We start from the raw sequence: 19759 nt of genomic DNA, 5'->3' as shown, positions 1-19759 counted from the left end.
AAGTCAATATTGATTAAAGTTTAATCAAATATTATGAATATGCTAAATCCCAAGATTATGAAATATCAGGTAAATGAATAAAAAACATAAAGGCCATAAAAATGAAGTTTTGATATTTAAATCTGTATCTTTTCCAAAAGCATAACGAAGAACACAAATCTGGATTTTTATCCTTTAACCACTACTGGGCTGTGTAACCTTGGACAAATTTCTTAATTTCTCTAAGCATCATGTCTACAAGTGATGGCAGTACTATCTAACAAATTTCTTTTGTTATAAATTTTAAAAATGCATAAAAAGCATGAACACAGTGCCTGTCTCCCAGAAATCTCTCAATAAATATTCACAGTCATTATTAGTTATTTTATCTGAGTAGTTCTTTTTGCCTATAAGATAATCATAATCTCAGACTCCAGATGTTCTTAATTCAGCATGCACAGTGCATATAAGTTATTAAAAACACAATTCTATTGAATGCTCAGGTATTTTATCATTGCCCTTGAAACCAAATAGTGGGCATGTCTTTCTAGAACTCACCTTTAGCATCAGTATGGACCACTAATTTTTCTTCTTACCTTAATGGTAGAATAATTATAAAAGCTGAAAGTTAATATTAAGATATTATCCCAATGAGAAGTAATCAATATAACTTTTTCAACTTACATATTTTAAATGAGGTGGTCAGTTCTCTTACATAAGCAATGATCATATTGATATTTTTGAAACATATTTATAAGTTTTAAATGAGTAGTATTATCTTAACACTGCATTATGAAGTATTTTTGTATATATTTTATTTATCAGTAATTGTCGATAGCTTGATATTTCCCTTTTAGGAAGCCATAGCAAATTTAAGAAGAAAAAAATCTCTATATATGCAGGCATGATGTTTGAGAAACAAAGCCTAACAGCACAGCTAGGAGAAATTTCAGCCTTCAGATAGTACCAGTATCAACTTATCCAGAGGACAGTTTTAAAAAGAATATTTTTAAAAAAGGGCATATTGGGTTTTTTTTTTTTTTTTTGGTCCTTATCATACCATACCATGCCATAGCAAACCACAAAATTGGACGAGGTTATCTTCAATAACTAACATATGTCTGAGAAGTAGAAAAAAAATCTTGAAGTTCTTTTAACTAAAATAGAAACATAATTAAGATATCTGTAAAATTTCTTAAATAGGCTTTTTCAGAAAGAAGGTACTAAAGCCATATAAAAAAAGTAATCCCAGACTGGAAAAGTCCAGCAATTTAAGAATGTTAAAGACATCCCTTAAATTCCCCCCTTGTAGATAGACGTGGTCAAAAATACCATTTCTCCAAGAAAAAGTATTAATAGAAAATTCTGAACACAAAAAATTTATCTTTCAAGTTTATAAATGAACTATCTGTTAAAAAGTTGAAACATGAAGCAGTCCTTTCTCTGGCTTTAATGAATCACAGCATGAAACTTCATCTTTCCTGGCACCTCCTGAGCATATTAACGTTATGTTAATAATCATCATGAAAATTAGGGATAACTAATGAGAAAAGGAAAAGAACACAGTGAAAATGTGTAATCTCACATACATTTATAAGGGTCTGATTAGCACTAAATGCAATTAAAATATTGAATTCTCTTTCAACATGTCATTTAATGGAGCAGCACGACCAGGATAAGGATATAAACAACTCTATTTCCTGCCAGTGTTTGTGTTCTGCTTTGTCCTGAAAGAGAGATATGGAGATGAAGCTACTTGTCTTAATTTAATTCCTACTGAACTCTGATAGTATCTGCACAGAAGGAAAAAATTGAGAAATATTAAAGTGCAATTTTTAATGAAATCTGTCGGCTTAGTACAGGGGCTATCTCTGAAGCAAGGAGCCTGGAAATAATCTTCACCCCACCACATACTTCTCTAGGCACAATAAGTCTGTTGGCAAATCCTTCATGGGCCTTAAAGTCAAAGATTAAAACTCTGCTCACCAACTGTGTGATTTGGGGTCATATACTGAGTCTTCCACAGTTTGGAATACCATTTACAGAATGGCTTTAGTTCCTTCTACCCATCCCAGAGTTAAGAAAATTAAATGATACTCTATTCATAAAGTGCTTAGCCCAATGCTGGACACTGGTTATACCTTCAGATTATCTCTGATGTTTTCCCAGATCTTTCCTGATTATAATCTTCTATATATTACTCTTTTTCAGTGCTGACAGTCAACCTACATTTAATTATTTCAATCATTGTCAGTGCCAATTCTTCATTGGCTGAAGAACTATTTAGATTAGAGCAAGTTAGCCAAAGGCAATTAGGTTAAAGACAGGTTGGCCAATGCTATTTTTTGGCCAAAACAAAACAAACATACAAACACACAAAAACTAGCAATTTTATTACATATAAATGCTATCTAGTAACTGTCTTTCAAGCTTTAACTTTGATGTTCTGTGGGGTGGTTTTACAAAATTTACAGCTTTTTATCTCTTTGTAAATAATTTTACTTGATTATCATAATTTTTTTTTTTTTTTTTTTGCGGTACACGGGCCTCTCACTGTTGTGGCCTCTCCCGTTGCGGAGCACAGGCTCCGGACGCACAGGCTCAGCGGCCATGGCTCACGGGCCCAGCCGCTCCGCGGCATGTGGGATATTCCCGGACTGGGGCACGAACCTGTGTCCCCTGCATCGGCAGGTGGACTCTCAACCACTGTGCCACCAGGGAAGCCCCGATTATCATAATTTTTTATCCTACTCTTAATGCTATGTTTTATCTGAAATGGAAATATACTCTCTTTTGTTTGAAATAAACAAAATTCTCAATGGCTGATTAATGACTGAGAATACTAGTTATAAAATCATAAAGATGACATGATCTCAATTATTTGTGCGAGGCACTCCATTTCATACCTCAGTGAATATTCAACAGCCACCGTATTCAGCATGTCCTATTTTCCTCATTTTACAATGAGGAACTAAGCCCTAGAAAGTTATTTGCCCAAGCTCATATAGCTAATAAGTGGTAGATTCAAGCTCACATCCGTCACTTCTAAATATTGATCTCTGGTATGCTTCTACTGACATTTCAGCCAAACATTATTTGACCACTTGCTGGACATGATATTAGAATAAAAGATATGAATAGAAACACACTTTATGTGTAATAAAGACACTTAAATATTGTAATATGCAAAGGTAAATGCTATACTAAAAATAATATAAAATATACTACTGGAAACATGTAGGTGGAAGCAGCACTCCCTAGGGAAGTCAGGCCAGCCTTCAGAAAAGCAGTAATTTAAGCTGAGGTTTTAGTGCCTTATTCAACATTACATATATTCAATGTGTGTGTGTGCAAACACGCATGCCATAGTATAGTCCAGGAGTGAGTATCATGTGGCCTAGCAGACAAGAGACATTTAAGAGAGAAGAAGCCATGTGTGCAAAGGCCTGGAATCATGAAAGAACATAGATTGTTCAGGAAAAAAAAAGTAGGTAATGTGATTGGTTTTGGAGAAATATAAATAGAATAAATGTAGGGCAAGAAATTGAAATGTTAAACTGGGATCAGATTGTGAATATTTCATGGACTTGTCTTAAAGTTCATCTTCTGGGAGGTGTGAGTTATCATTTTTAAGCTATTGCTGAATTTAAAAATGTGATAGGAGAGCCTGATTTTGGGCAATATCAGCTTCATGGATAGTCACTGAAGTGAGAAGGATTTCATAGTAGAACTCAGAGGGCTTGCTGATGGACTGAGAGTAGAAAGGCAAGGTGTGAGATAAGGCAGTTGAAGTGTCTACTGAGATTTTTAGCTCAGTTCAATCCATAGGTACTGATGCCCTTACCAGGCAAAGAGAAGACAGAAGGAGGATCAAGTATGGTAGCCAGAAGAAGGACTAGGAGGGTGGGAGATGAGAAGAAACTAAAATTGGTTTGGATTGATCAAATGTAAAGTAACTAAGAAAGAACCAGAAAGTCAGAGATAATGAATACGTCATTTAATTTCTTTTGAATATGGAAAGATTTAGGATTTGTAACTACAGAATTTCTGCAAAAGTACAAATTTCTTAAACATTTTAATATAAGTAAGTTTTTGGTAAAAATCCATAATATTTTATGATCCAAAATCAACTTTAAAAACTAGTTTCCTCTCTCAAAGAGAGGACTGAAATTGTGCCTGTATTTTCTTTTCATACTATGCCTGTTGAATAGAGTGCAATTTCTTTCTTTTCCATATGAATGAGAAGTTAGAAAAAATGATTTCAGAGTTCATTTCAAAGCATCATTGAAGAATATATGATGACATTATATTAGCAATGATGAAAAGAATAAATTATTTTTTGAGATAATATTTATTTTTGAATATATTTTATAAGGAAATGGAAATAAAACTAAAAAAATGTTTCAGTTATTACATAAATGCAGGACTTGATTATTTTGAACTCTAATGCCTTCTGTAATACAGAATGTTTCAATGTATAACTTTAAAAAAATTATAAAAGGAATATTTTGCTAATCTTCAGGTCAGTTTCTCTCTTTAATTTTTCAAATAGATACTACTGTGTGATATTTGCCACCACTCTTTAACTTAAGAGTAAACTGGCAAATTCTAACTAGTATAAAATAATAATAAAACCCCTGAAAATTCTGTAATTCTGTGTTGCATGATCTTACAAACCATTATTAAATTGTTGTTTCTACACCAAGTTGTGTTTTACTCATTAGAATATCTCTGAATTACATTAGACTTTTACTTAACTATAATTAAGTAAATGATTAATGGGCATATTGAAATTAGAGATTATTTTATTGGACTATGGTCCTTTTTTTGATGTTCTTATAAAAATTAAATACTAAGATTTCTTATTTTAAAATGTTTCTTTCCTCTCTTTTTTTTTGTTTTCATTTTTACAGAAGTCTTAAATAGCCTTCTAACTAGATCAATCTACCTGACACTTTCCTTATTTATATTTTATTATATGTTGGACATATTGCCTTTAAGGGCTTTAAAATGAAGGTTTCTTTGTAGTTTCTAAAAATGCAAGAGCCATTTTGTCCCTTACAAACACAGCTTGACATACTGACATTAGTCGTGGTAATGTGAGATTTGAGAACTTTTACCCCGACATTCAAAAATATGTACACTCTAGTTCAGGGAGAGTGAGCCTTCAGTGCTGTTAACTGTTAAAATGGGGTCTAATTGAGAAGCAAAAGTTAAAGTTAGCATTATTGGACTTTAATGGGCTTTGGAAGTTCTTTGGATATCACTAATTATTCCACTAATATTTCTGCATCCATAGTATTCATTTAGGCAACAGAGGGGAACAGTTATTTAGGCTGTGAGAAAATTAATGGGCTTACCTACTCCCCTGTATGATAGAAGCAGTTATTTGGTGATTTTCTCTTAATGTTGGGCACCTGTGTGCATTAAAATTTCCAGATGAGGTCTTAGAAATGCATAAGTGGTTTCCTGTGTCTTAACCTTCATTTAAAAATATAATTACAGCAAATATAATATTCATTTCTGACTTTCATTTTTTAAAAACAGCTCTAGACATAACTTTCCTGATTTTGCTCACTAAGAGAAACTCACAAAAGTCAGTGAGTCAGATCTTCCAGAGTCACCTCTTCTACATAATAATGGCTGTGTCAGGAACCCAGTATAAAGTTTTGATTATAAAGAAGCTGATGTTATAAATAAAGTGACATTCATTCTTTAGTAAATTTGATTCACTTAGAGTTTTCATGATAGATCAGTTTTAATTTTTAGACATTCGTTTAGCCAAACTTGTTAGATGTCCCCTTATTACTATCTAAAAAATGATGGACTAGATTTATAATTTTTTTCCCCTTTCATAGAATATCTCTATGAATGTTTTCCCATTTTTAAGGAAACAATGCAGGTTATATACACAATAGTTCATTTATTTAAGAAAAAACCTCTTGGCTCTAACCTCTTGGCTCTTTTGCTCCATTCATGCTTGAGTTCACTAATGACATTTTAGGCAAAGCTTTTCCTTCCAAACTGGTACTTAGTCCCCCAGAATGCATCAGGCCTAACTTTTGCTCTGTCATTTAGTTCACTAATACTCTTGTGCCCTATGCCTAACCTTCTAACAACTTCATTTATGAGCTTTTTATTTCAATTATTTTTTTTTCATTTCTAGAAAATATATTTTACTTAAGTTCAACTATTCTCATTTTATTTGTATTTTAAAGATCACTGTTGTTTAGTGGAACATATTGTTCATTTACTTTATGCTCTCTGTCCACTAATTCAAATATCTAAAGCCTTTGTGGGTTCAACTTTCATTTTTTATCACAACAGACTCTTTATTCGTGGTATTTTGTTTCTTGTTCATTTTGAGAATTATGTGACTTTAAGTTTTCATCTTTCTTGCAACTTATTTGTTAGAATTCTTTGAGGCATATGTTGGAGGTAGCTGTTTTGAAAAAGTGCTTGCTTCTGTGAGGAGGCTAGGCCATTATCAAAGACCAGTTTCTCAAATTCTCAGTTGTGGGTTTTCTGTTCATTCAGGTAGAGCTCAGGACCACCGAATTTACAAATTGAGAATACTGTGGTTTATCCTTGAGTTGAGGGAATTGGTAGTGTGTGAATGAAGGCTACAAACTCCGATGAAGGCTTGTGTTGGTTATGGATTGAGTCTCAAGGAAGTTTTGGGGTTTTTTTGTTTTTGTTTTCTGTTGTTGTTGTTTGGTTGTTTCTTTTTTCTGCACTGCATTCAACATCAAGGTTTAAACCAGGCAGTTTTCTTTTTAGTTTTGGGTGGTAGTGGCAGTGGTTGCTGGAAAGGAGAGATGACTTTCTCATTCACCCTTAAAGTGAGAATTTAGCATTCTTGAGAGTGGAGTCTTTAGACTAACTTCTATGCGTGGGCCTTCGGTCTTGCCTCCTATTCTCTGAGCCACTCAAGACCTCATAAATTAAATTTTAAGTTCACCTAGATCAGAAGAAACCCTCTAGGTGAAACTACCATCAGTACTAAGCTGTTTGTATTCTTGCTTTCTCTTGGTTGTTGACCTGCATATTTATTATTGTCTTTCTATCTCCTTGATATGTCTAGGAAAAATTCTGAAGATCATTTATCTAGCATTTAATGTTGTTTTCACTGGGATTTTAGTCCTGGTACTTATTCTGACATATTGAATGTAGTGGTTATAGTATAGGTTTTAGAATGAGACTTACCCAACTTTGCTATCAACTATCTTTGTGATTATGAGCAACTTACTAATCTCTCTGTGCCTCCATCTCTTCACCTATAAAATAATAACAATAAAACTTACTCAAGGGCTTCCCTGGTGGCACAGTGGTTGAGAGTCCGCCTGCCGATGCAGGGGACATGGGTTCGTGCCCCGGTCCGGGAACATCCCACATGCCGCGGAGCAGCTGGGCCCGTGAGCCTGTGCTCCTCAACGGGAGAGGCCACAACAGTGAGAAGCCTGCGTACCGAAAAAAAAAAAAAAAACTTAAAAGAAGGGATGGCATGAGATTATGTATGAAAAGTATTTACATAGCACCTGGAAAATCATAATAGCTCAATAAAAGTTAGCTCGCCACAGCAGCTATAACATAACATTACACAAATAATGTAAATGGACTTTGTGGTTTAAAGAGCACTTGACAGGTTGTTAACCTGAGACTGACCCAGCCTCAGTCACTGACTTTAAGTGGACCCTCCGCAGTTCAAACCCAGTTGTGCAAGGGTCAACTGCATATAGGTTTTTGTTTTAAATCATGTGTTTATTGAAATTGAATAGACAAAGTTAAACTTAATAAACCTTTAAATTGATCATAAGTAGAGTACCTACTGGAATTTTTATCACTCATGTTTTAACTTGTTAGTTTCAACTGTACTTGGGAGAGAGGGGGTAGATTTGAAAGACTGCTAATGGTTCTGGCAACTATCCTCATGTGTGTTTTCTGAAATAAGATCTTTTCAGATTCCAAAGAGGATCAAACCTACTCAAAGATTAAAAATTTAAAGTGGAGTCATTACTAACAACATACATATGACAGTAAAGTTTTATATATTTGAAAAAAAAAACCCACAAAAGAAGCAGACTCACAGATATAGAGGACAATCCAGTGGTTACCAGTGGAAAGAGGGAAGGGGAGAGGGGCAATATAGGAGTAGGAGAAAAAAAAAAAGTGGTTATAATGGGATTATATAAAATCATCTGTGTGAAAGTTTTGAAAATTGTAAAGCACTATAGAATTTAAGAAATCTTTCATTCAATTAAAAAAAAAAAAGGTCCAGTAAACATGATTTTTTTAAACCCTGTATCTCATTTTTGACAATTTGCTACTAAGGTACTAGGGAAAATCATTTAAAAAAGATATTTCTGAGTTACCCAAACTTTTGTATTAAATGATTATTTGTTTCAGGAAAAGTATATTTAAAAACACCTTAATCTGTTAAGGTAAAATATGGCACTTTGTGGTTATAATAATTTAATAAATTAGGAATAGAGCAAAGTGAAATTACTTGTTTATTGAAATGGAAGTTAATCAGTAAGAACTGTGCAAAGAGGCTTAATATACCAAGCAATCATGATGATTTTTCTTTAACTGCCTTTTCTTTTCTAAATGTGATTATGTTGTGTTACAGGGTTTATTTTAAAATATTGAGGTTTACAATCTTACAACACAAAATTGAGTAGAAGAAGTCATACAGGAAACAGACCATGTATTGTGATTCCATCAATATAAAGTTTAAAAATAAGCATAACTAATCAATGGTGTTAGAAATCAGGATAGTGGTTTCTCTGGCGAACTGGGTATGGTTGGAAGGACATGATGGACGTTCTGGGTTGGTGGTAATGTTTGATTTCTTGATGCAGGTGCTGGTCCATTGGATGTGTATATTTTGCAAACTTTTATTGAGCTGTGTATTTATGATTTGTACATTTTTGTGCCAGTTTCTTATACCTCAATAAAGTTTGCATTAATGGTAAAATGTTTATTTCAGGGGAAATACCTATGTTAATCATAAGTGAAAGGATAATATTCAGCCTAATCTTTGACTGATTCAGCATGTCTTAAATTTGCTCACAGTATATGAAAGAAATGTCTTTGATTACTTAATTCAAACTGATTTTAATTTTAGTTGGGAATGTGCTTTTTATTTCTTATTTTATACTTTGTTAAATGAATAAAAACCTGGATTCAAAGCTTAAAAATAAACACTTTGATAACTATTTTTCTTTCTTTTTTTTCTCTTTAGTGATAATGTGACCTATGTTGGAATCTAATTACTGTTCCTCTAATGCAAAAACTAAGCTCTGCCGTTATGTAAAACATACGGAGCATTTAAAGAGATGAGCTGGTAGCTCAAGCTTGTCCTATTCTAAAGCTGAGAATTTTAACTTACGAATTTCAAGAAATATTTTATCCTGAAGCAAAATATCTGGATTTTTTTTACTTTAAGTTACCTTGTCTAACAGATAAATTTATCCTGAAATGTTTTAAATGGTTAAGCACATATATAGGATTTAAAGCTAGAAATTCAAACTTATGCTGAATCTCCACACACATTTGCTATTATTTACTATTATTGTCATTATTTGTAGCCCAACTTTACCACTTACTTTATAGTCTTTGGCTATTTACATTTAATAAAAAATTCACATTTCACTGCCTTGGTCATATTAGCCTCATTTCAAGTGTTCAGTGGTCATATGTGGCTAGTGACCACTGCATTGGACAGAGGACATGTAGAGTATTTCCATCATTGCAGAAAATTCTATTGGACGGCACTAATTTATGTAACTAGAATAATATATTCCTCAGAGAATTTTAGTTTTGTTGAACAAAATTATTTTTGTAGAATTATTAGCATTGTAATGGTAAATCATAAATGCTTGATATCTGATATTTAACAATAATATTTAATAAAATAAGAATAACCAGATAATAAAAATAGTAATTATAATAATTAAAATATAAATGTTACCCATCTAGTATCATGAATAAAGTTACATAGCCTTGTATAAATTCACTAAAACTATCTCATCCACCATTCCACTTTCAAATATTTCACTGTGACATAATTCTCAAATTGGCATTCTGAAAAATTTCCCTGAAGTAGAAACCATAGAGCCAGGCTAATATTATTATGCTCACAGCTTTATTTTTAAAAAAGTATTCTAAGCAACTATTTCTTTTAAAATTCTAAATGTGAAGAAACCTCAACATGTAGAACATAAGTACCTACAACCAGGAAAAAAAAATTGGTTAATCAGGATACAAGCTAATGAAAAAGGAAGCTGGATTGGTATTCTAACCCTCTCTAATTTTGATATGGCACTAACTAATTAGGATCTCTTCATATATATATCTAGATTTAGGGCTTCCCTGGTGGCGCAGTGGTTGAGAGTCCACCTGCCGATGCAGGGGACACGGGTTCGTGCCCTGGTCCGGGAAGATCCCACATGCCGCGGAGCGGCTGGGCCCGTGAGCCATGGCTGCTGAGCCTGCGCGTCCAGAGCCTGTGCTCCACAACGGGAGAGGCCACAACAGTGAGACGCCTGCGTACCACAAAAAAAAAAAAAAATAGATTTATTGTTTAAAAGATCTGAACACTGCCCTGTTGTCATTTGAGATATTTTAATACATTATTTTTTTCCCTTTAGGAAGTAGGTTAGATCAAAAGCACAATCACATGCTATGCCTATTACACAAGACAATGTTTAGGTAAACAGTTTCATCCTTACACCATTTTGGATCTCAGCCCAGAGTTGAACCCATGAAACATGCCAATCAAAACACTTGGTTCATCAGCTGGACTGAGTTAGTGTCTCTGTCCCTTGTATTCACAGTTTAATAGTCATTATCCTCTCATAATAGCCATTCAACCCTGTGTACACAAAGTCTATAAATCTATATAACAGCATCTAGAAAAATATAACCTTAGGAGGGCTTTATTGTGTTATTATTACACAAGAAATACAAACTGTCTTACAAACATAAATAAGCCCTTTAACAAAGGTTATTTTTTTCCTGCTTATTTATAACCTGTGTTTTTTCCCTCCTAGGCTACTGATAAAGATACCGGCAATTATAGTGCCATGGCATACAGACTCATAATACCACCAATTAAAGAGGGAAAAGAAGGATTCGTGGTGGAAACATACACAGGGCTTATCAAAACGGCTATGCTCTTCCATAATATGAGGAGGTCTTACTTCAAGTTTCAAGTCATTGCAACTGACGACTATGGGAAGGGCCTAAGTGGCAAAGCAGATGTTCTTGTGAGTAGATAAAACTTCAGATAGGTGGGCACATGCAAGTACTAACCAGGGGTCAGTGTTTTAATTCCTAGAACTTTTAAATGTTTGAAATAGGTCTTCCAAAACATGAATGTGATTAATTTTCATCCAGGTTGTTAATATGTATAGTTTAGAATATTAAAAAATACTTGATGGGTTGTTTTTTTTTTCTGACATTTTGGAAATGTACCATATCGTTTTTAAACATGACTGTGACAGCAATGTCTTAAGCACTGGTTTTCTGTTTGGTCTACAGATCTCAATTTTAATATAAAGTTGGCTGGAGCTACTTAAAATTTTAAAATGCTTCACAGAGTTGTGCTGTAGAAATTAAAATGTATGAAATTTTTATTACTGTTTACTTTTAGGCCTTTTGTAATTAAGAAAACAAAAGGAAATGTATTAGAGCAAATTCATGATCCAGCAGAGGTGACTTCCTTGTTTTACCAAAATCCCCACTGATGACATTGGTGATCCTTGACAGAGTTATATTTGGCTTCAGTCAATAATATCACTTTTCTACTCTGACTTTTTCTTAGGCTGTATACAAGGTCAGTGGTGGGTCATTACCAAGGGCAGTCTGATATTGGCATTTATTCAAAATACTCAACACCAAAGCATTTATCCTATGGAATTGCTACCAACTTTGGAAGTGTGGATTATTTAGACTTTTTTCTGATGAAATTAGTAAAAGTTATAATTATCATTACTATTGGAAATACTTGTCACATAAAGACAAAATCAAGTATAATTTTTCTTTTGCTGTTTATACCTTACTAAATCTTCAGTCTTCACTGTTCTCCTAATCTAGTTATCAGGACAATATTAACCATCAAATAGATGCAGACTCAATCAAATTTTTCTTAGGTAATGGTGAAGACCAATCACCATAATTGTGGTGGAAATGAAGACCAGAGCACTCTTTACATTTATAACAGTAAAGCTGCAATAGAATAAACAAAGGCCAGTCTAAGCCAAAACGCTTTTGACATAGAAGATATTAAGGTTGGCATAGATTTTCTGATTTAAATAAGATCTGTAAACCTTATATAAAATAATGTTGTCATTTCTCTTCCTGTTATTTAAGATACGCACATTGTGGTCTTTAAGGCAACATAATAAGGATACTACACTATATAATTAAAATATTATATAATTAAAATATTACAATAACATGAACAAAACATAACTATAGGTTATGTATGTAATATGTACATAAGCAATGTGAAGTTTATAGATTTCTCATTTGGACTCTAAACTATTGTGAGGAAATTTAAAAGTATATCTTTAAAATTATCCAAAATATATTTAGAAAGATAAAATTTAAGGTAAACATAATGTGATATATTTATTAACCACAATATGTATATGAGGAACCCTTCCTAGCAAAATGATATTTATTATAAAATCAGAAATCCTTTCAATCAAGAGAAGGGAGACGTAGAGAAATAAGGTTTAAGCAGAGGGAACAACACATGCCAGAACCAAGAAGGAAGGGAAATCATGACAGTTCTGAATGACTGATAGATATTTACTCAGCTTGGGAGAGTGAGGGAGAGAAAGTGAATGAGAGACAGGGCTGGAGATGGAAGTAGGTGGTCCATATATCAATAAAAGATGTAGCCCATATTAAAAATATTAGAACTTTTTCTTAAAATAATGGGAAATCGTTGAAAAATTTTTAGTAAAGGTGAGTGAAGATATGATTTTTAATTTAGATAAAACTTTCTTACTTAATGCAAATCTGCTTTTCCCCTGAGGCTGCTACTTCTGCTGCTGCCTTCTCAAGCAGTAGCTTTTGTTTGTATTCTTTTCTGTTTTTGTTTGTCACAGACTTCGTACTATCCACTGCTGGAGTAGGATCCTCAATGTACAGCATCACTGCTTCTAGACCCTCCTTCCTAGGAATCAGCCTTGATTTTCATCATCTGACTGTCACTCGCGGCCTCACTTTATTGCTGGGATCTCCCAAGCCTTGGGTCAATCCCCAACATATCTCAATGAGTTCCCCTCCTGAGTTACTGTTACTTTCTCCAACAATCCTCCAGTCCTAAGTTTGAGCAATTTCATTATATGCAGAGATGATTCTTCCAATATCCTGAACTCACAATCTCTTGAATGCCCTTCCTCCAATGGCTTTACTCTCCATCCTACTGCAACCACTTAAAACGTGAGTTATTTTTGCCATTACCACTTACGGCACCCCCTCTGTAACCTCCATTTCAAACCTCCCATTCTTTGACCATAATACTAGGTGTGTTCAGCTAACTGCAGCACTCTTCTACCTCCACCAAGACCTTCAGTCTACTTCCTGTTTAGCCTACTATGTTTTCATTTTCCCTCTACCCCTCATGTTTTTCTCTTTCCTGCTTGCCAGATTTATAGTACATTATTAATTATTACAAGCACTCAATCACATAAAAATGCAACTTCCTTGCCCTCTTTCCCTACATCACACTCACTTGGAAAAAACATAACTCTTGTTAATTCCAGCTTTCTCCTTTCTCCAGACCTATATCCATGCTGGATGCCTGCAAAAACATGTACAATTATATAGTTAGTCTTACTTTAAATTGATGATGAAAGCCCCCAAGTGAGCTCTTACATTGTCCAGTAACCACATTGTATTTCCTGGTCCATTCATATTCCTTCTCTCCTAGAAGAGCTTCTCTCTCACAATCCTCCAACGCTTCCTCATCCTCACAATTGCCTAATTAACTGGCATCCTATTTCACTGAAAGATAAAGAATTTAGAAAGATACTTCTACAACTCCTGCCACTAAATCCGCCTACTTACCAGTATTTTCACCAGCATTCTATGCCTTATTTCCTGTTTGTTTAGATGAATTCTCTATGCTTTTTTTTTTTTTTTTGGCTGCATTGGGTCTTCGTTGCTGCGTGTGGGCTTTCTCTAGTTGTGGCGAGCGGGGGCTACTCTTCACTGCGGTGCGCAGGATTCTCATTGTGGTGGCTTCTTTTGTTGCAGAGCATGGGCTCTAGGCACGTGGGTTTCAGTAGTTGTGGCACGCAGGCTCAATAGTGGTGTCTCGCAAGCTCTAGAGCGCAGACTCAGTAGCTGTGGCGCACAGGCTTAGTTGGTCCGCGGCATGTGGGATCTTCCAGGACCAGGGCTCGAACCCTTGTCCCCTGCACTGGCAGGCGGATTCTTAACCACTGCGCCACCAGGGAAGCCCAATTCTCTATGCTTTTATCTGGAGCCATTACTTCCACATGTGCAACAGATCCAATTCTGCTCACCAGCGCTAGGACACTGTTTCAGCAACTCTCCTACTTCTTTTATACATTATCAGTAACAATAGCCCCTCTTTATTTGATTATTCCCATAACTGTGCTATTTTTCCTAGCTTCAAAAATTATAAAAAAAAAAAACCCTCTTGACCTATATCTCGTTCCAGCTACCACTCCATTTCTATGTTCCTCTTTCCAGAAAAATTCATTGTTAGTGCCAACTCTAATTTCTCACCATCTAATCTCTTAAACCCTCTTGAACCAAAATTCCTCTCCCAACACTCACCCAGAATTGCTTATGTCAGCATCATCAATAGCTTTCACTTATTAAATGCACTGGTAATTTCAGTCTTCATCTTATTTGAACCATCAGCAACACTTGATTGATTATTACCTTTCCTAGGCTTTCAGGCCACCATGCTCTTATTTTTCTCTTCCCTCACTGTTCATTCCTTCTCAACCTCTTTTGCTGGTTCATTTTCTGCTCCTGACATTTTAGTCAATGTTCCGTAGGGCTTGGACGTTAATTCTCTTTTCTATCTGCACTCACTGACTCAGTAAACTCATTCAGTCCAACAACTTTAAAATATCGTCTATAGGGCTTCCCTGGTAGCGCAGTGGTTGAGAATCTGCCTGCCAATGCAGGGGACACGGGTTCGTGCCCCGGTCCGGGAAGATCCCACATGCCACGGAGCGGCTGGGCCCGTGAGCCATGGCCGCTGAGCCTGCGCGTCCGGAGCCTGTGCTCCGCAACAGGAGAGGCCACAACAGTGAGAGGACCGCGCACTGCAAAAAAAAAAAAAAATATATATATATATATATATATATATATATATATATATATATAGTCTATATATTAGAAAATGTCAAATTTATATCTTCACCCCAAAGCTCATTCCTGAACAGCAAATTCAAATGTCCAAGTGTACATGCAGTGTTACATTGAATATCTACTAAAGATCTATTTATGTTTCCTAAGCTGAACTCCTCTCCCTCATCACATCTCTCCTACCTATAATCTTCCCAGTTTCACTTGATGACCAAATGAACTTTGAATTCTTTAGGCTAAAAATTTCTTAATTCCTTTCTCTACTCAACCACACATTTAATTCCTCAGTAAATAATGTTGTGTATATATATGTACTATAAGATACATATGCTACATATGTGTGTTATCGGCACATTTTCCAAAAGTTCTGTTACAATTTGGTTGAACAATCATCATAACTCACCTGTGTCATTGTGCAAACTCACTAACTTGCTCTCATGCTTCCACGCTTGCCCTGCTAAAGTCTGGTTTTAATATAGCAAGTAAAGTGATATCTTAAAATGTAATTCAGGTCCTGTTATTTCTCTGCTCAGAACTTTCTAATACCACCCCAGTTCTTTCAGAGAAATTACTTAGATCATTATAGAAGACTATGAGACCCTTGGTAATCTGGCCTCCAATGATCCGTTTTCTACTCTTCTCCCTCTAACTCCTTCAAACCCAATAATATTGGCCAATTTGCTTTTCCTCAAATAGCCAGAAATGCTCTCACTTTAGAGATTTTGCAATGGCTCTACCTAGAATGCTTTTCCCCCAAACGTGTTCAGGACTAGCTCTCTTATCTCTTCTAAGTATTTGCAAGAGTGTATTTCACAGTGAAGCCTACTCTCACCATCCTAGTTAATATTGCAACATACTGTGTCATTTTACATCGCTTTATTGCTTTCTTTTTTCAAAAGACTTATCATATTCATGGATTTTCCTCAAAAAAACTCCATGAGGACATGTTATTTATTTATTTATTTATTTATTTATTTATTTATTTATTTATTTAACTCCCTGATGTTATCTCAAGCACCTAGAATAATTCCTTTTAGTGAGTACTAAATGCCTATGAGTTCAGTGAGTGAATGGCCCCTCTCTTACAATACAGGTTAGCAGTTCTCAAAGTGTGGTCCATGAAAACCTGAGGGTCCCCCAAATCATTTCAGGGCCCATGAGATCAAAACTCTTTTAATAAGGATACTAGGACATGATTTGCCTTTTTACCATGTTGCATTTGCTCTGCTGCTGCCATTGTATGCTTCATAGCCATACATAAACAGAAAAAAAGAAAGCCTGTTTCAACTAAGAATGCCCTTACTAATGCAGTAAAACATTAATTTTAACCAATGTCTACTCTTGACTAAATACTTTTTCAATATTTTCTGTAATGAAATAGGAAGTAGGTATAAAGCACTTCTGGTGTGTATGGAAGTATCATGGTTGTCTGAGAGAAAAGCTCTATGCAAGTTGAATTAGCTGCTTTTTTCAAGGAATAGCTTTTTATTTGAAAAAATAACTTAGAGATAAAATACGGTTATTCAGACTTGAATATTTGATAGGCATTTACACAAAAATGAATAAGGTGAGACTGTCAATTCAAGGAAAACAACTGACAGTATTTATTGTTAATGATGACATTCAAGCCTTCAAGCACAAATTAGAATATTGGGAAGCATGTATTCACTACTGTGAACTTGACAGCTTCCCCATTACTCAAAGACTTTTCTGATGAGATCAGTGGTCATATTAAAGAATTTGATTTTTTTTCTTGATATTGTGTAATGAAATGTGTCAACATTTGAAAAATCTGCAATATTCAGTGAACCAATATTTTCCAAATGACCAATGCAAGATGTTAAAAAAAATTCAAAGATAAAAAATCCATTCAAAGTGCAAGACAGATAAATGTATTTTAATGTAACTGAACATGGTTTTAGATTTCACATTGAAACTCACCTTGAAGAAGCTTCCACTTGAGTTTTGGTGGAGTATTGAAGAAAATATACACAATTATCTTTAAAAAGTTCTTAAGATACCTCTTCTTTTCAAGAAAAGTGAGGTGGCACCAGAGACAGGAGAGATATTGTCCAGTCCAAGCAGTAAATTGTGTGGGTCTCTATTCACTGTATAATATGTTAGCTCTGTGGCTTCCGAGCACTTGAAATGTGGCTAGGTTGCATTTAGATGTACTGTGTAAAATACACACTGGACTTCAAAGACTTAACATGAAAAAAAAAAAGTAAAAAGTCTCCTTAATAAGTTGTTTTAGATTGATTACATGTTGGAATGATAATATATTGAGTTAAATGTATTATTGAATTAATTTCACTAGTTTTTATCTTTCTATTGTGATTACCAGAAAATTGAAAATTATGTATCTGACATGTTTTTGTGTCTCACATTATATTTCTATTGGACTGCCTATCTAAACTATATGAGAATGAATAGAAAAAAGGGGAGTTATAAGAGGTTTATGAGAAAGAATTAAAAGGATTTAGAAGTAATTATGTAAATTCATAACCTCTGTTTTTGGAATTATGTGCTGCACAAATGTTACTTTTCTTTTTTCCTTTTGACAATACCTAGTAATTTTAATCCATTACAAAGATCAATCCCAAAAATGATAAAAATAATTTTTTGGAAAAACTTTCATGAGTAATTAAGGCATAAAGAATTAAGTGAAGCAACTTTAAAGTAGAATTTTTTAAGTGTTTAGTATAATAAACTGATGTGTATTTCTGAAAGTATTTGCATAAAGGCTATACTAGAAAAGTAACATAAATAAAGTCTAGTAATCTTAAACATATAAATATCTTTGCTATAGATGGTATAAGAAACCAATGATTCAGGGACATATAATATTTTTGAAAGATCAAAATTTAAGCTATAATAGCTTATTGTCTTCATAGTTAAACTATGTACCTTCTACATGAATAATATGTCAATACTTTAAGGAGATTTTTAAATTTTAAATTAACTATTTATAGGTAAATCTAAGAAAACTACTTTTGTAGTTAAATGCAGTCTGAGTTTTGTATCTTATCAGAATTAGAAATACATTATTGTTTTAAGAGTACAAAAGCATGTTTTCAAAATAATTAAGTTCAGAAGATATTTTTGATAAATTGTAAGCTTAATATGTATATATTCCAGAGGACCTTAAATCTTAATTCATTTTGTTTAACAAATTAAAAATTCCTTTTGAAGTAATTTATCCTTCTGAATAAAGAGAAAGTACTAACGGTCCTTTAAAGGCAAATGATAGAGTTACTTATATCTGCAAGGCCAAATTTTGCTTCCAAATAGAGTCCCTAGCACTTGAATTGATTGCATTCCAACAGTTTACTTGTAAATCAACTTCCAAAACTCAGAACTTATGTACACAAGGGGAAATTTTACCATTTCCCTGCACCAAATATAACTAACATTCTAGTTTTTCGTTGTTCTACAATTAGTGAAAATCTAACAGCTGTGTGTAATAAATCCCTGGGTGTTTGTCTTGGTAGGCTGATTGTGTAACAGAAAACTCTAAAATTTCAGTGGTTTAAACTAACAAGTTTTATTTTTCTTTCACATGACACAACAATGAGAGCATATATGGTTGGGTAGTGTTCTTGACAGCTCTCTTGCAAATGTTTCTGTGCCCTTCTCTATGGCCTCTTTATTCAGATAGAGATTGGGAAAGAAATGGGAAGTTCACTCATGAGGCAGATTTAAGAATATTTATTTCTTCCTTTCCACTAACTTTCCATTGGTCAAAACTCCACCATAAGATTCCACCAAACTCCAGAGGAAGTTGAGAAATCTACTCTTGTTGAGAAAACAGTCCATGATTACTATTTGTTCCAGGCTGTTTGCTTTTGAGCAGAATTTTTTTTTTTACCTTTCCTGGTCCAATGATGAAAGGAAGGGAAAAAAAGATAAGGAAGGAAGGAAGAAAAGAAAGAAGAAAGAGAGCAAAGGAAGGAAGAAAGGAAACACATTTGCACAAATCTCATATATATTTTTCTAGAGATTTTTACCATGTATTTTTACTACTAAAAACTAAAACAAAAAACAAAACAAAAAAAATAACAAAAAACCTTATATGTAATTTCTGTCTGTTTTTTTATTCAGGACCGATACAAAAAGATAAAAAGACAAAATTGCAGAAAATCTGTGATAATCCCTAATTCTAATGAACTTAGATTTTTTTTATGTGTGTGGAGACACAATCAAGATTCATGTACATGTTTAAGGGAAATTTAAACATTTGATCCCAGATGCCTGTAATGAGTTAGGGATACAGGATTGGAACTGCCAATGTTAGCGATTTGCTCACAGGTGATAATAAGATAGACACCTGGCTAGTGGGCAGACATGAATTATTAGGCCCACAAAATGGTTTGAAAGATTTCAAATTAGTTGTAAATATTTCACATAGTATTTC

The 19759-nt window shown here is 34.1% G+C and overlaps 1 protein-coding gene across 17 annotated transcripts in view; it reads left to right on the top strand.

The window, feature by feature from the left end:
- The window catches only part of PCDH15 (protocadherin related 15), a 724552-nt gene that overhangs the window by 654085 nt on the left and 50708 nt on the right, over positions 1 to 19759 (top strand). For all 17 annotated transcript variants that reach the window (XM_060034587.1, XM_060034586.1, XM_060034585.1 and 14 more), the window contains one exon: positions 11034 to 11249. In XM_060034587.1, the coding sequence (XP_059890570.1) occupies positions 11034 to 11249 (216 nt within the window). The remainder of the gene's footprint in view (positions 1 to 11033; positions 11250 to 19759) is intronic.

The sequence above is a fragment of the Delphinus delphis genome, chromosome 16, assembly GCF_949987515.2.
Source record: "Delphinus delphis chromosome 16, mDelDel1.2, whole genome shotgun sequence".
Classification (NCBI taxonomy): domain Eukaryota; kingdom Metazoa; phylum Chordata; class Mammalia; order Artiodactyla; family Delphinidae; genus Delphinus; species Delphinus delphis.
The sequence above is the reverse complement of the archived record's forward strand: the minus strand, read 5'-3'. Positions and strand labels throughout refer to the sequence as shown.